Source organism: Dromiciops gliroides, chromosome 2, assembly GCF_019393635.1.
Source record: "Dromiciops gliroides isolate mDroGli1 chromosome 2, mDroGli1.pri, whole genome shotgun sequence".
Lineage (NCBI taxonomy): Eukaryota > Metazoa > Chordata > Mammalia > Microbiotheria > Microbiotheriidae > Dromiciops > Dromiciops gliroides.
This window is the reverse complement of record NC_057862.1, coordinates 271,423,445-271,445,385: the sequence shown is the minus strand read 5'-3', so window position 1 is coordinate 271,445,385 and position 21,941 is coordinate 271,423,445. Positions and strand designations below refer to the sequence as shown.

At 37.9% G+C, this 21,941-nt stretch overlaps 2 protein-coding genes across 3 annotated transcripts in view; one reads left to right on the top strand and one right to left on the bottom strand.

Annotated features, from left to right (window-relative positions):
- The first annotated feature begins 4,826 nt into the window (after window positions 1–4,826).
- SLC25A21 (solute carrier family 25 member 21) overlaps window positions 4,827–21,941 on the top strand; it is a 745,362-nt gene continuing 728,247 nt past the window's right edge. For both annotated transcript variants that reach the window (XM_043989383.1, XM_043989381.1), the window contains exon 1: window positions 4,827–5,344. In XM_043989383.1, coding sequence (XP_043845318.1) covers window positions 5,272–5,344 — 73 coding nt within the window. In that variant the 5' untranslated portion in view covers window positions 4,827–5,271. The remainder of the gene's footprint in view (window positions 5,345–21,941) is intronic.
- LOC122744053 (pyridoxal phosphate homeostasis protein-like) lies at window positions 10,766–11,842 on the bottom strand. The gene has a single exon (XM_043989384.1). The coding sequence runs from the start codon at window positions 11,828–11,830 to the stop codon at window positions 11,054–11,056; it is 777 nt and encodes a 258-aa protein (XP_043845319.1). The 5' UTR covers window positions 11,831–11,842; the 3' UTR covers window positions 10,766–11,053.

Below are 21,941 nucleotides of genomic sequence, written 5' to 3'. Positions count from 1 at the left end.
AAAACCAGCCTTGGGTGTTAGCCATTTTGAAAATTCAATCTTTTAAAAATCTTGAATATTTGAGCAGTTATCTCTTCCCTCAGATCCCCAAAATAAATGGACCTTTGAAAGCACAAGTCAAGCACTAAGTACTTGGGGAGAAGTACAGCAGATTGGGTGTGGAACATAGCTTTATAACAGGCTAAAAAGGAAGCAGTCATACCTCCATCATAAGATACTTAGTTTACAGGCCCCATGCTGAGAAATTAAGTGACTTGCCCAGAGTCACACAGATAGTAAGTGTTTGAAGAAGTATTTAGGCAGCCATGTAGTTTTCAAACACAGTCTTGGAGCTGGGAACTTTTTGTAAACCATAAATTTTCATTTATATCTTTTCAAAAAATCTCACATCCCTGGGAGTTATGCTATGGAAACAACAATATTTTTAAAGAAAAAAAAGAAGAAACAAAACATAAGCAAAATAGATCAATACATTGAAAAAGTCTGAAAATATATGCATTGTATCATACCAGGTATGATCCTCTGTGAAGGAGTGGGGGTGGCAGTGTCTTTTCTTATCTCATATTTGGAGTCATGTTTGTTCCTTGTAATTATGCACAATTGTTTTGATTGTTTTGTGGTTGTTCTTTCCATTTACATTTTAATAATCAATTTGCAACTTGTGTTCTTGGCTCTGCTCACTTTACTTGCATGAGATAATGCAAAGATTTCGAAAATTCCCTGTATTTCTAATGTTCATGATTTCTTACAGCTTAGTAATATTCCATTTCACTCATCTCCCATAATTTGTAGCCATTGCGGGGAGGTGGGGAGAGATTAATGAGGCTGAAAAGAGGATCATGAACAAGATGAAAAAAATAAACATTTGCACACATAATGCAATCTTTTCTTTTTCTTTTTGGCAGGGCAATGAGGGTTAAGTGACTTACCCAAGGTCACACAGCTAGTAAGTGTCAAGTGTCTGAGGTCAGGTTTGAACTCAGGTCCTTCTGAATCCACTGTGTCACCTAACTGCCCCTCACATAACGCAATCTTTTTTTTTTTAATTTTAGTGAGGCAATTGGGGTTAAGTGACTTGTCCAGGGTCACACAGCTAGTAAGTGTTAAGTGTCTGAGGCTGGATTTGAACTCAGGTACTCCTGACTCCAGGGCCGGTGCTCTATCCACTGCCCCACCTAGCTGCCCCACACATAACACAATCTTAAAATATATAGACATAGTGTTGTTTGTGACAGTTGTAATACTAAATCACCTTATCTGCCCCTCCCCCCCACCCCCTAGGATTTACTTATAATTAGCAGCTTCAACAACAGTTTAGGCATTGAGCATTTATTAAAGTATACTAGAAGTTAGTAAAGAGAGAACACGTGTCTCTGAAAGAATGGAAAAACCTAGCTCAGATTTATGAGAGAGAGAGAGAGAGAGAGAGAGAGAGAGAGAGAGAGAGCCACCTTCACCTACATGTGAGTCAGTTCTAGCAGAAGTTCACTGTGGGACTGGAGGAGGGGCGGTCCCCACACACAGCTCCAAGCTAATTGGCTGGTAGCATTCAAGTCCATTGACTGACATGACTTAAAGGCCGTCCATGACCAATTCGACCTCAGAAAGGTAACCTCATGCTTTCCCAGTGGAGGGCCCTGTAGAGTAATATTCTCACATGTTGACATGGGATTGTGCCACATAGGAAGGTTTCTTTCTTTTTTTTTAAAACTCAATTATAGTTCACAAGAACTCATGGCAAGTACTTGGCATTAAAAGAAGATGCTGGGAGAGACAGATGAAGAGCAGAGAATCTTTTTGTCGGGGCATACAAGAAAGCAAGATATGAGAAACCACAACAGCTGCTGGAAAGGGCTAGTAAAGCAATTATACTGGGTACTTCACACCCCTGTTTTCCCCTCTCTGTCTCTGTTGAGTGAACACCCCTCTGTCATCTGTCCAAACTATTTAGTTCTTGTTTCCCCTCCTTCTAGGAGAGGAGATGAGCATAGGAGAAAGAAGCCTATTCTACTTCCTATTGTTATGATGAATACATGGACCACTTGGATTTGATGGAGCTGCCTTATTATCCAAAAGGGTTTTATTAAATCCTGGAGTAATAGGAGCAAAATGCCCTTTGACTGAACTTCAAACTAAATTAAGATAGCTAGCAAATAAGTCCTATCTGCTGACTTCTTTCCCCAGAATAGGACATTCCTATTTTGCAAAAATGTCTGGGCATCCTTGTCCTGGCCAAACCCTTTTTTTTTTTTTTTTTGGAATCATATAATCTTATCCATAGTGTTTCCATTAAGTCAAACTACCAAACTGATTGTTATTTCCTACATTCTTCTTCTTTTTTTTTCTTTTTGGTGAGGCATTTGGGGTTAAGTGCCTTGCCCAGAGTCACACAGCTAGTGTTAAGTGTCTGAGGCTGGATTTCAACTCAGATATCTCCTGAATCCAGGGCCAGTGCTCTATCCACTGCGCCACCTAGGTGCCCCTTACATTCTTGTTATAACTGAAATTGTTAAACTGATTTGCATTACCAGCATTCTTGTTATAGTATTTGCTTTTAGGTTGCTTTGTATCATGCTAATGAAACTGAAAATACCTTGTAACCAGTGAGCAAAGAAACCTTAAACCCTCAGACCTCAGAGGAATCTTCAAGCTCCTTGTTTGGAAGGGGCATGTGCATGATTCATGCCTGCTTGTTCTTGGGACAAATAAATTGATACTATGATTTTCCTGTCTGTCTCTGATCTGTTTTTTCCTGTAGGATACATTATGAAAATAATTTCTCTGTGTTTTTTTTTCCTGTAGGAGATAGGCATAAAACCAAAAATGGACACTATTGTTAGCAACCTTAGGCATCAATTAGGCATTACCAATTTGGTTTTCTTAGACCTTGGTACAATTTCTAAGTAAAATGATTGAGTATGAAATTGAAATTAGTGGTGTTGTAAACTAAAGTATAGCTGAAGTCATGGAGTATAGGGCTAGAGCAAAGGTCTTGGATTTCAGAAAATATGGTTTCAAATTCTTCCTCTTGCACTTCTCATATGACATTCACTTAGATATCAAAATGAGTTTTCCTAATGTGTAAAATGGGCTGGTTGACATGATTGTTCTGAGGCTCAAAAGAGATAATGTGTGCACTGTAATTTAAAGCTCTAGATAAATATAAAATATATATTTTAAATTAATAAAGTATTTTTTCCCATTACATGTAAAGATAGTTCTCAACTTTTGTTTATACAAGCTTTCCAATTTCAGATTTTTCTCCCTCCCTCACCTTCCTCCCCCCTGCCCTAGACAGCAGGTAATCTGATATAGGTGTTATACACACACACACACACACACACATACACATAATAACATTAAACATATTTCTGCATTAGTCATGTCATAAGAGAAAAATCAGAGCAATGACGAAAAACCTCAAAATAGAAAAACATCAGCACCAAAAACAAAAGAAATAGTATGGTCCATTCAGCATCTACTCCACAGTTCTTTTTTTTTTCTTGGATTTGGAGATCCTCTTCTATCATAAATTCCCTGGAACACTTCTGTACCATTGCATTGGTGAGAAGAATATAGTCCATTACAGTAGATCAGCACTCAAAGTTGATGATACTGTGTACAATGTTCTTCTGGTTCTGCTCATCTCACTCATCATCAGCCCACACAAGACCCTCCAGGTTTCTCTGAACTCCTCCTGCTCATCGTTTCTTACAGGACCATAGTATTCCATTGTATTCATATAGCACAACTTGTCCAGCCATTCCCCAATTGATGGGCATCCCCTCAACTTCCAATTCCTTGCTACCACGTAAAGAGCAGCTATAAATATTTTTGTACATGTGGGTCCCTTTCCCCTTTCCATGATTTCTTGGGGAAGAAGACCCAAAAGTGGTATTGCTGGGTTGAAGGGTATGGACAGCTTTATCGCCCTTTGGGCATAATTCCAAATTGCTCTCCAGAATGGTTGGATCAGTTCACAGCTTCACCAACAATGCATTAGTGTTCCAATTTCTCCACAGCTTCTCCAATATTTATTATTTTCCTTTTTTGTCATTTTAGCCAATCTGATAGGTGTCAGGTGGTACCTCAGAGTTGTTTTAATTTGCATCTCTCTAATCATTAGAGATTTAGAGCATTTTTTCATATTGGAGTAGATAGCTTTGGTTTCTCCATCAGAAAACTGCCTGTTCAAATCCATTGACCATTTCTCAATTGGGGAATGACTTGGATTCTTATAAATTTGATTTAGTTCCCTATATATTTTAGAAATGAAGCCTTTATCAGAAGTACTGGCCATAAAAATTGTTCCCAGCTTTCTGCCTCCCTTCTAAATTTGGATGCATTGTTTCTGTTGTACAAAAATTTTTAATTTAATGTAATCAAAATCATCCATTTTACATTTCATAATATACTCTATCTCTTGTTTGGTCATAAACTGTTTTCCTTTCCAAAGATCTGATAGGTAGACTATTCCTTTCTCTCCTAATTACCTATGGTATCACCTCTTATGTCTAAATCATGTATCCATTTTGACCCTATAATATAAAATATTATAAAGCATTTCACATGAAAGAAATCTAGAATAAACTGACAGTTAAAGGAATCTAAAATAAGAAATAAAAAGAAAGTGGGATTTCTATGTTTTATTCAAACATATAACTTCCATGCAATGGCAAGACTGTTCTCTAAATATAGCAAGAATTCAAAGAAGTATCTTTGAGGGTTATTGATTTATTTTTTTTTCTTGTCACATGGTGTAAAATAAACAATTGCAAACCAAGTGGGACAAGGGTCGAAACCAAGACCTTCGGTTTGATTTCCAAGCCAGGGGCATTTTTCATTAATGCTATCCGAACCAAACCTGCCTTTCCAGCTTTCCAGGACACTGCAGGAGGGATCAGATAGGGAAACACTGCATGATCCAAGCTAGAGGAACATACCGCATCAGGAAAACCCGACTCTTAAGTCATGTCACTCTGTTTTAGGATGCCAAAGTGTGAACTAGAGCTGGAAGTTTGACTTGGAGGAAGTGGAATGGGCAAGTTGGACTAATAAGTGAAAGAGGAATACGGGCAGAGAATTGCTGCTGCTGCTTCTGTTGCTACTGCAGTACCACTAGGACCTCCAAACGTTACGCTCTTTCCGCCTTCAAAGGTTAGCAAACTTCCTCCCCCACATTCCTTAAAAGAGATTGCTCCCCTGCCCTGCCGGTCCTTCTTCTCAAGGGGTGCTTTGCTGAGTTCCTAAGCCTCCCTTTCGAAAGTGAAGATGTCTTCAAAGACTGGAGGAAGAGGCTTCGGGAGGGAAGCTGTTCAGCAGATCCTGGCCGGCGGCTCAGCGGGTAAGGCCGACCTGGGCATTCCCGAGGAGGGTCCCAGACTCCCATTTAGAGTTCTCTCAGTAAAGCTGCATTTCTGGCCGCTTTCCAGGGGTTCTGCGCAGGCTCATTTCCTACTAATGTCAGTAGCGGAAGTTTCTCTGGTTTTGGGGCCGGCTGACTCCCGAGTATTAGTTAAAGCGCAAGATTTCACCCCAGAGACAGATGGAAAGTCTTATTGCTGGATTGATCTGTTTCTAGTGAGCTAGGCAAAAAGGGGAAGTGGCAGAAAAACCTGCATTCAGGGCACTGATCAGTAGTCCCTTCTCGTTTACTATGACTTTTTACTTTGCTTTATCTAGACAAGTGCCCTTCACAAACTATAGTTCAAACTGAATACTACTTGTAATTCCTTTAGCAGAAACACCACAGAATTTTACATTAATATTGCCATAGGCAGCATCTACTTAGAAGAACTCTGTATTGGTTGGCATAAACTAAAGAAAAATTTTATGTTAAACGCACATAATTCATGAAGATTCATGCTATGAAAAACTTTAAACACTAAAAAAAAACTTAAAACATTTAGCATTTTTCTTGGTAATGATATAGTTATATAACATATGGCCCATAGGCTGATGAAAATTTAATGTTGGAGTGTAGGAAATATTTTAAATAAAAATATTTACAGTAGGAGTAATAATAACAATGTGGGCAGCTGCTGGGCTTGGAATCAAGAAGACTTGTTTTCCTGAGTTCAAATCTGGACTCAGACACTTACTAATTATGTGACCTTGGGCAAGTCACTTAACCCCTGTTTGCCTCAGTTTCTTCATCTGTAAAATGAGCTAGAGAAGGAAATAGCAAAGCACTCCAGTATGTTTGTCAAGAAAACCCTAAATGGGGTCTTGAAATGTTGACACGACTGAACAGCAACAATAATACTGTGCTTCAGTGTACTTAGCTCATCACCAGATGAATATTTTAATATAGATATCCACTTAAGCCATTTGGCTAGAAGATATATAGGTAGATACATTTCTATAGATAATCCTATATTTAATACACATAATTTGAATTAGTAAAAGGCTACTACCTTATTATAAAATGTTGTTCATATAAATAATATAAATATATATTCATCAGTCAGTAAACTTTTTTGTAAACATCTACAACGTACCAGGTAGTGCTGTCCTAATTTGATTTAATTTTTTATTGTCTCTGCTAAGTTCTGGGAAAACAAAGAAAGGCAAGATAGTCCCCACCCTGGAAAATCTCAGAGTCTAATGGAGTTCACAACATGCAAATAATTATATACAAATGATTTATATACAGAATAAATAAGAAAAGATCAACAGAGGGAAGGCACTAGAATTAAGAGGGATTGGGAAAAGCTTCCTGGAGAAGGTGGATATTTAGCTGGGACTTGAAGGAAGTCAGGGAAGCCAAGAAGCAGGGATGAAAAGGGCATTGGGGGCAGCTAGGGAAAATGTCCAGAACTGGGAGAGAGAGTATCTTCTTTGAGGAGCATCAAGGAAGTGAACATCATTGGCTTGCAGAGCACTGGGAGAGGGGCAGAGGATAATGTATAAAAACTGGAAAATTGTGTGTGTGGAAAGGGACTAGGTTATGGAGGGCTTTCAGTGACAAATAGAGGATTTTATATTTGATTTTGGAGGTGACAGGGAAACAAGGGAGTTTACTGAGTGGAGGGGATGGTGACTGGGCAGAATTGTGCTTTAGGAAAATCACTTTGGTGGTTGAGTAGAGAGTAGAGTGAGATTTATTATAAGTAACAATAGATAGGGAGTTGCTTTTCTTATGTACTCCTAGTTCCAAAGCCCAGTGGCATGGTACTCTCTTCTTATTGTTGGATATGAATGCTGTGCCTCCAGTGAAAGGCAGGGTGGCAAGAGGTAAGAGAGCTCCAGCCTTAGCTAGTGCCCCTTTGAAGATTCATTGCTTGAGTGTTCCTGTGTTCCAGAGAGAAGATAGAAAAATCCACCCTCTCTTCAGGTTGCTGGAAGAAAAGACTCTAGGAAGATAGGAGAGGAGCTGGTAGTGTCCATCTATTCCCATATTGCTACTCTAGAGACATTGGGTAGTTCCCCCTTGAGTGAGATCAAGGATTGTCTCTCTTGGTTGAGCTAAGTTATTTTACTTGAGTGGGAAACCTTTTCCACTCTATATTGTCTGATATATGTTCTCCTATGTATTCCTTCTCTGATTTTTGTTTTGTTACATTTTGGATAAATGGATTTCTTTGCTATTTTCTAGTGTGTTCATTGTGGAATTGGTTTTAGGTGGGAAAGTGGGCAAGCCTTGGGCCATCTTTCCCTCAAAATAACAAAAGGATCAAAAATTAGGTGGAACCCAATCATATGCCCTAGATGAACAATATTTAAGGGAACAGATAGACTTGCAGTTTGGTACCCTGTCTCTTTAGGGCAAGCAGAGTGGTGGCCTCTGGTTCTAACATCCTGCCTTCCCTTTCCAGTAGTAATGAAAGCCCCACCTTGGAAAAGGGGACAGGGGAGGAAGGGAGAAGAGACCAGAGACTAGAGGTGTCTCTTCTACCTTCCTTTTGAACAACACTAAAGCAGGCCTCCCTGCCACATTTGGAGCCTTACTACTCACATGGGGCACATGTTCCCTTCTATGGCTATACTTGCAAGCTATTTATTTCTTTTCCACTTGATTCTTTTCATTAACATTTTGCTTGAATCTATTGTTGAGAACAACATGGAAATTCACCATTCAATTTAGATTTTTAAAAGACAGTTATACAACTTAGCTAGTAACACGATCCTGTTAGAATAGTGTCAGGAGTGCTAAAGTTCAGAATGAACTGAGACTGATGAGGACAATGAATGATTTATAAAATTATACTGGGGAAAACAGGAAGATTTTTAAAAAAGCAATAGGAGAAATGTTCAGAGTGAATGGGAGGATAATAACTGATAGAGAAAAACCGGAGGTACTTAGTTTTTTGTTTGTTTGTTTGCTTATTTGTTTTTTGCGGGGCAGTGGGGGTTAAGTGACTTGCCCAGGGTCACACAGCTAGTAAGTGTCAAGTGTCTGAGGCTGGATTTGAACTCAGGTACTCCTGAATCCAGGGCCGGTGCTTTATCCACTGTGCCACCTAGCTGCCCCTTCAGTTTTTTTTTTTAATCCATTTTCCTGAGTGAGGAGAATGACCCTTGAATTGTGTAAAGGACAGGAAAAGTAGCTAAGAGGGTGTTGATATTTTTTTTAAAAAAGGAGATAATAAAAGAGCACCTACCTTCCTGTGATCAGTTCGGATCCCCTGGCCCAGTCAAACTACAGTGATTTCTGAACCACTATGAGTGATTTTTAAAAGATGGAAAATGGCAATGATAGAACAGAATTAGGTAAGGACAACTGTTCCAAATTTGAAACAAACAAATAGACCCCCCCCCAAAAGGAAGAGAATAGAATATATAGACAATAACCTAGGAACTATAACTATGATTTCTGGCAAAATTTTATTTAAAATTTTTTGAAACCTTTAATGAATTTGATTTTATTTAGCATTTTATTTTCCCAAATAACATGTAAAAGCAATTTTTAATGTTCATTTTTAAAAGTTTGTATTCCAAATTCTCTCCCTTCCTCCCTATCCAACCCCCTTTGAGAAGGCAAGCAATTCAATATAAGGTATACATGTGTAGTAACGCAAAACATTTTCATATTAGTCATATTGTGAAAGAAAACAGACAAAAAAGCTTCAAGAAAAATAAAGTAAAAAAAATTATGCTTCAATCTGTATTCAGACATCAATGGTTCTTTCTCTTGGGATGGATAGCATTTTCATCATAAGTCTTTCAGAGTTGTCTTGGATCATTGTATTGCTGAGAATAGCTAAGTCATTCACAGCTGATCATCTTACCATATTTCTGTTACTTTGTACACAGTACATTTCACTTTGTATCAGCACGTGTAAGTCTTTCCAGGTTTTTCTGAGAGCATCCTGTTCATCTTTTCTTACAGCACAATAGTATTCCATCATAAGCACATACCACAATTTGTTCAGCCATTCCCCATCTAAAATGTTTTATTAAAAGGGATGGCTAGTCAACATCTAATAGAAAAGAAAGTAGTGATAACAAAGATCACATGGCTTCATCTTGAACAAGTCATGCCAGAATTCCTTCTTTCCTTCCTTTGTTCTTTCGTTTCTTCATTCCTTGGTTCGTTCCTTAATTTGTTTCTTCATTCCTTTGGTCCTTCCTTCTTTCTTTCCTTCCTCAAAATTCTATAAATATATCTAATTTAGTTAGATTTTTAGCAAAGCTGTTGATCAAGTATTTCATGTTATTCTTGTGAAAAGGATATATGTATTTGTGTGTGTGTTTATATAGACATATGTATGTATAATATTTTGCTAAATAGTATAATTAGCTAGATTACAAATTGTTTGAATGATTTGACTCAAATAATAGTCAGTAATTGTGTAATGTCATCTTGGAATATTTCTTTTTTTTATTAATTCAAACTCACATTTTTTTTAATTTAATGAACCATGAACCATCACATTGTGTAGCTTTGAAAGCGCAGAAATTATATTGGCTTAAGAATTTTTAAAAATTACATTCGCATAATATTCTCAAGATTAATCCATGAAATTAAGTCCAGGGATTGAATAAATTAAGAAAAAAAAGTTAATTGTAGGGGGAAAATTCCCAACACACACAAAAAATCTGTTTTCATGAATTTTCAATAGTGCATTTTGGCCATTTTCATGCTCATGAAAGCCTTGCTACTTTGCTAGCAAATGGGAAAATTTACAAAACTGTTACTTAAAAATGTGGCAAGATGGGAACAAACTTGGCTGCTGGAATACTCTGTAAGGAGGAACTCTTACAGTTAGTCCTGTTTGAAGCTATCGACCTGGTGTAGACTTGAAGGGCTCTGTCTGCTTCTGGAAAACCACCATTATTCACTATTAAAGCTCACCACCAGAAACAAGGAAGCCAGCTACATATTGGAAAATTCATGTTGCCACCTGACTGGGGGCAAGTTCCCTTCCCTAGAAGGCAGGTGGTGAGATGCAGCTAATCACAAATCTTATTTCCAAGGCCAACACAACAGAAAAGCCAATCACACAGAGGGCTAAGTCATAAGCAGCCTTTTGGGTGTGGAGAACAATATGAGCCATGAAATTGCCTGGTTCAGCTATTCTTCAGTCGAGAAACTGTACATCATCTTTGGGCATTATCATGAAGGGGGAGAGAGGATGAGAGGGACCGATCCTATCTTAGGGCAGGTATGGGGGCTATTCTAGAGGGTTTTCATCTCTATTAAAAGTAGATGAAGCCCCAGTGAACAGTGAAGGGCAACTGAAAATACCTTTGACAGCAGTTAAGTATAGGCTTTGGTGAACACATTTCAACTTGGAAAAGGCATCATGATTAGTTAATACTTCTGGATAGGATCAAAGATTAATTCTGATTTGGAACTTTTCCTGCTGAAATGCCTTGATTCTCCAGTTCCATGACAATCCTAAGTCAATGATCTAAATGGGCCCTAAGGTGTCAAAGATGCTAAGTAAAGATGAGTTCCACCAACACAATAATTAGTAGAGTTCCAGGTCTTAACAAAAGTACTATTGTGCTACAACCTGGGATATGAAAATTAAAATTTGGGTTAGTGCATAGTTAAAGTTTTCCACACCAGGGCCCTTGGCAGGTAGTTGCTTGTGCCTTTCTTGGTTCAGTGCTCTTGGGCTACCTCCACGGTGGCCTTTACACTTGTTGTGGTCTTGTCCACAGCTGGTTTCTTGGAGTAATCCCATTCTCCCAAAATAGTACTTCCTACACGGACATTTGTGGACCCCACTTCAATCGCATGTTGGAAATCCATGGACATGCCCATACTCAGTTCCACCTGGTCAATGGGGATGCTGAGCTTCTCATACAGCTCCTTCTGCAAGGACAATAGAGCCTGGAAGTCTGGGTTGGGTCCCTGACTGAGGTCGTGTCCAAAACTCCCAATGGTCATCAGACCCACGAACTCCAGGCTGGGACACTTGGCATTGATGTGCTCCACTGTGGCCACTGTCTCGGAAGGCGGGAGTCCATGTTTACTTTCTTCCCCACTGGTGTTAATCTGCACCATGACTTTTAATTTCTCTGGAGAACCTTTCTTCTGCCAGGAATTGTTTACTTTGTCTGCCAACTTCACTGAGTCCACAGTTTCCAGCATGTAGAGGTTGGGAACAGCAATCAATTTGTTGATGTTGTGTTTCTGCAGGTGGCCGATGAAATGCCACTTTATCTCAGGACATGAAGATAGAATTTTAGTATTTGATGCTTTTTCTAACAGCTCTTGAACATAGTTCTCTCCAAAGCTGCGCTGTCCATGAGCATAGGCCTCAATCACCACGGGGGTTGAATGGCTGGGAGATCCCCTGGGCTGCCGCGCCACCGCCTGCTGCACCCGTTCCTTCACCGCCCGCAGCGCCAGCTCGACACCCAGTTCAGCAGACATGCTGGCAGCTTTCCATACATCCCAAGCAACTCCAACAAGGATCCCGGCTCTCCTCCTGTGCGCTGGCAAGGACCTTCTTCCGGTTCCGCCCACTCCCAGCTAGTTAGACCAATCACTACACGCCGCTGGGCTCTCCCGGTCAAAGACTACGCGGTCCCTTGACAGTGAGACCCATCTTGGAATATTTCTAAACATATGTGACATGGATCAGACATAGATGCCCTGGTTATTACAAAATTAAGATGACATAAAAACAATGGCAGAGCTGAGATGCAAAAGGATTTTGATCAGCCAGAAAGCTGGGCTGAATCTACTAAGAAATTTAATAGGGATACATGTCAAACTTCATATTTGATGTCCCACTAATAAATTTTAGAAATAAGAGATAGGGGAGTCAAGGCTAGACATTAGTTTATATATGAAAGATCTGGAGGTTTATGTGGATTATAATCTCAACAGCAGGTAATATAGCAGCCCAGAAAGTGAGTGCAAACAAGATGCTTTAAGAGAAGCGTTGGCTCCAAAAATCAGAAGGTGATAGGTCTACTGTGCTGGGCCCTAGTTCCACCTTAGCTGGACTATTGTATTAAGTCCAGTGTACAACAGTATAGGAAGAGTATTGATAAACTGGAGAGCGGCCAGAAAAGGGCAGTTGGGATGGTGAAGTAATTCATGAGTTCATGTTATAAGAGAATTAGTTGTGGGGTTTTTTGGCCCAAAGAGGAGGCTTCAAGTATTTAAAGGTTGTCACATGAAAGAAGGATTAAATTTGTTCAACATAGCTCCAGAATGCAGAGTTAGGAGCAGTGCTTCGAGTTGCAAAGAAGCAAATTTAGGTTTAAAACTCAGAAAAACTTCCTAACAACTAGAGCTATAAAAAAAAATGGAAAAGTTGGCTTCAGGAGATAGTAGGTTCTCACTCATTGGAAGTCTTAAAACAAAGACTTAATGATCACTTTGTAGCTGTGCTGTAAAAGGCACTCTTTCAGGTATGGGTTGGACTTGATGGTCACAGAATCAACCAATCAACAAACATTTATTAAATGCCTACTATGTATTAAAGCTAGACACTGTGGATGAAAAGACATAAATGAAACTATCTTTGCCCTCAAGGAACTTATATTCTATAAGGATATTATAGAATTATTGATCTAGAGTTGGAAAGGACCTTAGTCTAATCCCCTTATTTTAATGAGGAAGAAACTGGGACATGGGGAAGTTAAATAAGTTGCCCAAGATCACAAAGGTTTTAAATATAAGAGGTGGCATTTGCTAGGAAGAGGAAGTCCTGTCCTATCCAGAGGAGGCATTGGATAGCTCTATCTCATGAAACAATTTGTTTAAACATTAATCTAGTTTTATAGTCCCCTGTCCATCTGCTCTAGAATTTAAACCCAGGCTTCTTTGGTTCTACATTTCTCTTTTCATTTACCCTTACAAGTTCTGTTTTTTTGCTTCTCTTTTCTGACTAGGTCAACTTATTTTGTACTTGATTTATAATTATGTTTATATCTTTGGTTCTGATAACTTGCTCTGTAAACTCCATGAGGGTTAGGAATTGTGTTTTAAATATCTATAACTGTAGAGCACATAATTAACACTTAATATAAGTGTTTATTGAATGGAATGATGTTTCTGGTGGAGATTTAGAATGTGAGAATAATATGCTAGCTTTTTGTTTGTATCTAAACATGTAACTTTCCTGGTGTAGGGAATCTCCATTGGAAGTGATCTAATCTAATAAATCTGGGAGTTCCTCTGATCAGTCCTGCTATATGTTTTTTATGGCTTCTCACACATCTCTGCTGTTATTGGACTTCACCTAGTGCCTAAAATAATTTAAGCTACAAAAAGGCTTCAGAATTTTAATAAGAATCCAAATGATGTTCTTGATTAGATTTGAGGTTTTTTTCTTGAGAGCTGGGACTGAATCATCTTTGTATCTGTAGCTTCATCTAGCTTAGCAGTTTCTTAATAATGTTTGCTAATTACTTGAATTATATTGAATCTGACATTCTTTCAGAAGAATTCATCTTTGTATAGAGCTTTATATATATAACCTTTATGTTAGAAGATGATACTACTTATGTGTTTGAATTGTTTTCAAGTGATTGGAGAGACTTAATACCAAGCACAGTCCTACTAGATACATACTTTCTACAAAAGTAAGCTTCCTTGGATAAGTCATAACCTTGGTAGAAGAAGTTTTATGGTTTTATGTGGGGTGGGGGCCAAAGAGGAGGTGTTGCCCCAGGCTGTGGATTTCCCTGTAGGTGGGAAATTTGACCTAAGGCTTGAAAATTTAAAAACAAACTTTTTATTGATGCCTTTTGCCTTTGTATAATTTCCCACTCCACCTCCTGATCAATTTTGATTTCCCACCTATAAGAAAATCTACAACCTGGGTCAAAAACAATGTTTTGGAAGTGTAAGGTAACCCATGAAAGTCTTCAACTCCTGTAAAGAGGAAGTCAGGGTGGGAATCTGATTGTAGAGTGAGACTGCTAGAATGGTTGAGTAGTTAGTTACAAGAGTAGGCTTCCTCTGGGAAGAATGACTGAAGCCCCAAGTTTCCTTTGGGAAACAGGGAGGAAAATTCAAAGCCTTGGCTAACTGTTTTGATTTTTGGTCTGACTTAGAGATAGGGAGAGACATAGGTATACATTTAGTATTTATCTATATAACTTATCTATCCATCCATCTAGATCTTACAGCAAATAATATTGCAGTTTTTTCAAGACATGAAGTTAAGGATCAGCCAAAAGGTAGAAGCAAATGGTGGGTGTAAACATTTTAATTACAAAAACAAAGTTGTGGCTTCAGAAACAGGTATGCATTCTTGAACACTAAACAGGAACACAGAGCCTTTTTTTTTAGAAATACCTCTGACTGCAAATCAGTTAGGAATATCATATGATCTAATATAGCTTTTCATGCATAGTTTTTTAAAAAAACACTGGATTTATAATTTCATCTTGTATCAATATGCATTCTAGTTCTTTTACAAAATGCTTTAAGCATAGCTGCATGCACTATTTTTTTTTTACATATAAGGTATTTTATTTTTTCCCTTACATGTAGATAGTTCTCAACTTTTGTTTATACAAGCTTTACACTTTCAGATTTTTCTCCCTCCCTCCCCTCCCTCCCCTGTCCCCTAGACAGCAGGTAATCTGATTTAGGTTATATCTATATACATATAGATATATATATATACACATATATATATACACACATAACATTAATCCTATTTCTGCATTAATCCTGTTACAAGAGAAAAAATCAGAGCAGTGATGCAAAACCTCAAATAGAAAAAAAAAAACAACAGCACCCAAAACAAAAGAAATAGTATGGTTCAATCAGCATCTATACTCTACAGTTCTTTTTTTTTTTTCTTGGATTTGGAGATCCTCTTCTATCATGAGTTCCCTGGAACACTTCTGTACCATTGCATTGGTGAGAAGAATATAGTCCATCACAGTAGGTCAACACTCAATGTTGATGATACTGTGTACAAATGTTCTTCTGGTTCTGCTCATCTCACTCATCATCAGCTCACGTAAGACCCTCCAGGTTTCTCTGAACTCCTCCTGCTCATCGTTTCTTACAGGACCATAGTATTCCATTGTATTCATATAGCACAACTTGTCCAGCCATTCCCCAATTGATGGGCACCCCCTCAACTTCCAATTCCTTGCTACCATGTAAAGAGAAGCTATAAATATTTTTGTACATGTGGGTCCCTTTCCCCCTTCCATGATTTCTTTGGGAAAAAGACCTAAAAGTGGAATTGCTGGGTCAAAGGGTATGCATAGCTTTATCGCCCTTTGGGCATAATTCCAAATTGCTCTCCAGAATGGTTGGATCAGTTCACAGCTCCACCAACAAAGCTGCATGCGCTATTGCATCTCCTGAAATGTTAATCATCACCTGCATGAATACAGTAAAGAAATGAGGTTTTTCTTAAAAATTTAGATTTCACTGTAGCATATTATATATATGTGTTATATATTATATATGATATATATAGCCCATTATATGTTAAATGCTGCTATTCAGAATTTTTCATGCTAAAGCATTATGTATAAAATTTCCTATTATATAACATGCAATTGGCTTCATTTAGTAATGGCTAAAAACAATAGTCCATGTGCATTGATTCTGGTTATTTTATGATACTAAATGGCTTTTGTTTGTTATTCCAATTTTGAAATATAATTGCTTGAGCCCTCCCAGAATTCTCTATCAGTAGCTCTGGTAGCAGGAATTGTTGGGGCTGGTGCATGGAAAAAAGAGAGATAGCACTTAGGTTTTAGTCATCAAGTGAAAAGTTTCTGAGAACCTGAAAATAGAGTTGCACTGTGCTTTTAGGGAAGCTCTTCTTTCTTCACATTAAGCATCTCACATAGGCTATCATCTTAGCTCCTTTTTGTTTTAAACTTCTTCATCTTGAGCTCCCCCCCCAAAAAAAAGGTTTTTAAAATTGTCATTACACTCCAGCTAACTGCAGGTGACTATAAATGATGTCTTGTCTTCCCAGGATGAGAGTCCTCTGAACTCAGTAAGTCTTTCATTACTTTTTTGATAGACTTTGCTGAGAAGTTGTGTCATCCAGGCCCCAAATCTCTTGGCTGGCTCTCCCAAAGATCACACCAAGGGTATCTGCCATCACCTGAGAAAGATGTTGATATTGAAGCCGACCCTCTTTGGTGGCATTTGTCATTCATAAGTCTTGGAGAACCTCAGAGTTTTGTTTATGGCTCTAGCAGAGGAGTCCATTGCAATGTTGACATGGCACGAAGACAGAATTCTCCAGTTTGAATTTCCTTGTCTCTTATTCTTCCATGTGGTATTTTGTTCTATTCATCTATCTTTCCAATTTTGAACCAATGCAAGATGGTTTTGATTTCATAATACAATATTAATTCTGGGAGTATTGTGCTCCCATATTTTAAATTGTTTGTTTTTCCAACTGATTATGTGATCAAATTCTATAATGTATTTCCCTGGCAAATTGGTTGCCATGGCAAGTGTAAATTAATTCTAGAAGTATTATTTTTGCTAAGCAACTATATTTTGAGCTCAATAGTATGGGTTTATTATCATAGAGATTCTTATTCTATTAAGATTGTGTTTTAACTTGTATTAAAATATGTTCTGATTTTTCACAAAAGTAATTGTATACTTAGTAAAAATTTATTATTTGAAATTATTGCATATTGTATGTTATATTCTGAGTCAAAGCAAATTCACATTTTTTGCTATCATCATTATCCTCAAGTTTTAAATCCATATGGAACTTGGATTATGGGAATTTATCATTTAAGACATTAATTGCCTTCATTTTGAATTACCAGATGCCAGTTGGCCAAGATGCCAGCCAATCACAGGAGGAATACATACAAGAGCAGACATTGAACTGTCACAAAAGGGGAGACATGCATGAAGTCCAGGTACTGCACTGCCTTGGGAAAGGCCGAGAGAACAGCCATTGGCAAGAATTGAGGTTGGATTCTCTTGGTTTAATTTTCCTCTGTATACCACCGGATGGCCAGGCTATGCCATCTCATTTTACTCTTGACTTTGATTCCCCCTCCTATATGCCTGATGTTATGGACTTCTCGGTTCCATGGATCTGATTAAGCCTGACTCAGTTTCCTCTCAGCATACAGTTGTCTGTAGAGCCATGAAGTTTGTCAATGCTCATTTTTATTTCTCTATTCTTGTATGGTAATCCCCATAATTACCTCAGGTGTCATGATGAATACAATGCTGGATTTGGCCTTGACATCTGCTACCAATTATATTAGATCCTTTAACTTCTCATAATGGCATGAGGATAATTAGGCAGATGATGCAAAAAGTGATGAACTAAAGATAAAAATTATATTCTAAATTAATATCACAATTGTCTTCTCAATTTATTTTCCACAGGGGGGAGTCTAGTAATATTAAGTTTTAGAGAATGTTTCAATTTTTGTTTTTATTATATGTTTCATGTATAACAACCGGACAATAATTGTAAAATATCTAAAAGATTATAAATTTCCTTAGACATGTTTTTGAGAACTCTCATTGTTTGATTTGATTATTGGAAAAGCTATTTAAAATTGTGTTAAGCTCAATTTTGTAGGAAAATTTCCCAGCTGATTAGCAGTATCTGAAACACCTGAAAGACTTCCATTCCACAACTACACCCAGAGGACATCCCAAGAATCATCTGAGAAAAGACTTCCAAAGACTTAAATGGATATTTTCCTGTTTTTTTTCCCCCATTGTATGCACTGTTTATAATGTCCACTTACTAAAGGGGAGTACTCCCTTTAGTTTTTCTCTGTTTGTAATGTATACCTGTTAAAAGGGGGCACCTGTTAAAGGGGAGTGCCTTTGTTAATGTGTCACTCAATTTCTTTTTCTCTCTTTTCATTCCCTTTACTTTGCTAGTCATAAATATCTGTAATGTTATTGCTTCATGTAAGGAAACGATGTTTCTTCATGAAGCACGGCGGTGGCAGGGGGCAGGGGGAGTGTGAAAATCAGTGCCAAGCCCCTGCTGAGAAAGACATTGTGAGAACTAGGGTAGTGCCACCCTAAGGAGAAAACATGTGACTAGCATCCAGAAGTTACATATATTCATCAAAATGCCTGTAAGTAACGTCAATCAATGCTACCAGCCGATTAGCTTGGAGCTGTGTGCAGGGACTGCCCCTGGATGGGCCCGCAGGGAGCTTCGGCTGGAGGAGTACGGGATCTCTCTTTCCATTGGAGATCGTGGGAGGAGCAGGTACAGGTCCAGGGAGCTAGGGTCTTTCCTTCTGAACTCCACGTGTTCTCTTTACTAACTCCTATTATACTTTAATAAATGCTTAATTCCCTAAAGACTGGTGCTTTGAATTTCTAATTTAAGGTGACCACATATTAGATTTTAGACATTGCGGTTAGATTTAAAACATCACATTGATCACAAAGAAAATGTGGAATTTATTGCAGCAGTTCTACTTAATTGGTAGGATATCTCCTAACATCTCCCATGACTTTTCCTATCATTAATAATTTCATAACTTAAATTTTCAGGCAATTTTAGTCTATGAGGCTTTATTCAATACTTCAAAAAGCTGTGGTTTTTATCAGTGTGGATATTCTTCCATTAATACATAATAAACCTCTCAGTTTTACAAGATATTCTTCATGAGTTGAAGGGAACAACACAAAACTTAACACCTTGTGATGTACATGATGGTGATGAAATGTGGTTTTGTGTTGACAAACATTGGCCTGCATTTACAGCCTTTATAGCATCATAAGACTTGTCAAAACTTATAGTCCATTTTCTGTTGTTGTCAAGGACCCAATGAAATAGGACTTCTTTGGAAGGCCCAAGTAATCAAATATAATCCCTTAATTCAAAAGAGGTTTCACTATTTTAATAACCAATACTTATTGAGAACTTATTATGTATGAATCATTATGCTCGATGCTGAAGATAACAAGACAAAAACAAACAGTCCTTTCTCTCATGGAGCTTACATTCTACTGGAGGATAAAGTATGGCCACAGGTACACAATGTGTGCAAAGCAGCTCCGAGGGAGAAAGAGATTAGGTGGATTCAGGTAAGGACAAAATTGGAACTTATTCTTTGAGTGAGGTTGAGTGGAAAGAGGATACATTATTAAAGCCATGACTTCATTTATTTATTTATTTTTTAGGGAGGCAATTGGGGTTAAGTGACTTGCCCAGGGTCACACAGCTAGTAAGTGTTAACTGTCTGAGGCTGGATTTGAACTCAGGTACTCCTGAATCCAGGGCCGGTGCTCTATCCATTGCACCACCTAGCTGCCTCAAAGCCATGACTTTAAATGAAGATTGGAATATATATTCAGCTGAGAGGTGGTATAAAATTGTGGAAAGAACATGACCTGAGAGTCAGGATTCTGAAAGTCTAATTCTGGCTCTGGCACTAACTGTCTAACCTCAGGCAAGTAATTCAGGTTTTCCATACCTTCATTTCCTCTTCTGTAAAATGAAGTGAGGCAAGACTAGATTATCTACAAGGTCTTTTTAAAGTCTAAATTCTATGATTCTATAATGTGTTTTCATGTCCTTCATTTTTAAAATGTCCATCTAAACATGTTCTTTAGTGATTTTATCATATAACATTAAATAAGTTGGTAGGACCATTCCTAAGTTTAAAAGCCATGAAATTAGCTTTCATAAATTAATAAATAAGCATTTATTAAGCACATACTATATCCCAGACACTTAAACAAAAATAAAATGTAATAGTCCCTGCATCCTGTCGGAGGGAGATAGCTTGCATCCTATCAGGGGGAAATACCTTGCATGTATCACGTACACACACATATACATAAATATATATAAAATGAAATGTAAAATAAATATAATATAATTTTTAAAGAGAAAGCACTAACAGCTTGAGGGATAAGGAATGGCTTCATATTAAAGGTGGATCTTTAAAGCTAATCTTTAAAGGCAGTATAACAGATAGTGGACTCAAATTATTTTACCTGTATTCATTGGTTATACAGAGTGTGCCTTGACTTTAATCAGCTATGTGAAACTTCAGGAATCCAGTTTCTAGCCATGTGTGACTAAGGAACTTGTATGATGTGATGATGAAAATTCTTCCAATTGATGGCAGAACTGGAAGAACTAAGTACACAGGATTTGCTGAGGTGGAAATGAATGGGCATGAAAATGAAGCAATCTGTTCATACATTGTTCTTTTTCATTTGCTGAATCATGCTGGAAAGAGAAAGATGAATTTCTGACTAGACTGAAAGTAGGCAGGACTACTTTGTTTTGCTACCCTGAGAAACAGGTAGGAGGATGGAAGCTACCAATTTGGCAGTGGTGGCAGTGAGGATGACTACCTCTGTCTCTTTGTTTCTACTCATTCTTGATCTTAGGCTAATGAGTATTCTAAGATAGAAGTATAGGCAATCTTGGACAGTTGGGGGATATATTGGTTCCATCAGACATCCCATTCATATTTGGAGCTGAGTGGTAGTGGTAGCAGTGATTAAAATAAGTAGTACTGGATGATAGCAGTATAAAGGCCTATAAGGAATGTGGAATTTAGACAAAGATCTCCCATGTTAGAGAGAAACTTTAGATTTTATAAAGGCATAGATCCTGGCATCCTAACTTAGTGACCTGCCCAGAAGAGAGCTACATATAGGAAAACTTCATGGGGACTCCATAAAGGGAGAAAAGAACTTCTAATGTAACCCCTTTGCCGCAAATATTCTCTACACATGTGCTTCATTAAGTTTGTGCCTCCTCTCCTCATGGACAATTAGTATTTGTGGAAGAATGCGCCCCAGGTTTTAAGGGGAATGTTTTGTACCATCTGTTTTAACTATAACCACTTTAGTAAATACTTTTTCTAAATGCTATTTGTCTAGCTCTCTGGTTGCTAATGGTGAGTACACCAATGGGGGCTTTTGAGTTATAGCAGTAGAAAACTAGCTCATAAAGGGTTACCTTTAGAACTCAGAGAGAATAGTAGTTAGTTACCCTTTAGCAACCCCAACCTGTGAGTATAGGTTGAAAAAGGTGACCACAGAGAGGGTGCTACAGTAATAAGTAATTCTTTGAAGTGGAATGTATTCCAGACATTGGGCAGAACTAACACAAAGACACAGAGATAGGAAATCATGTGTGAGGAATAGCAATACCAGTTTTGCTAGATCATAATGAATGGGAAGGGAAGTAATATATAATGAGGTTGGATAGGTAGGTTGGGACTAGGTTGTTAAATAATAAACAGAGAACTTTATATTTGATGTTGGAAGCAATAGGAAGTCTCTGGAGTTTACTGAATAAGGGAGTGACAAGGTCAGGTCTATGCTTCAAGAAAATTACTTGAGACAGGGAGACAATTAGGAGACTATAATAATAGTCCAGGTGAGAGGTTATGAGGGCCCAAGTTAGTGTGGTAGCTATGTAAATAATGAAAATTGGGTATATATGAGAGATGTTATAGAAGTAGAAATGAGTATTTGTCAACTAGTTAAAGATGAAAGTGAAGTGTTCTGAGAGGGGACCTTGGGATTCTGGAAGAAAGTTGCTACTCTTATAAAGAAATAA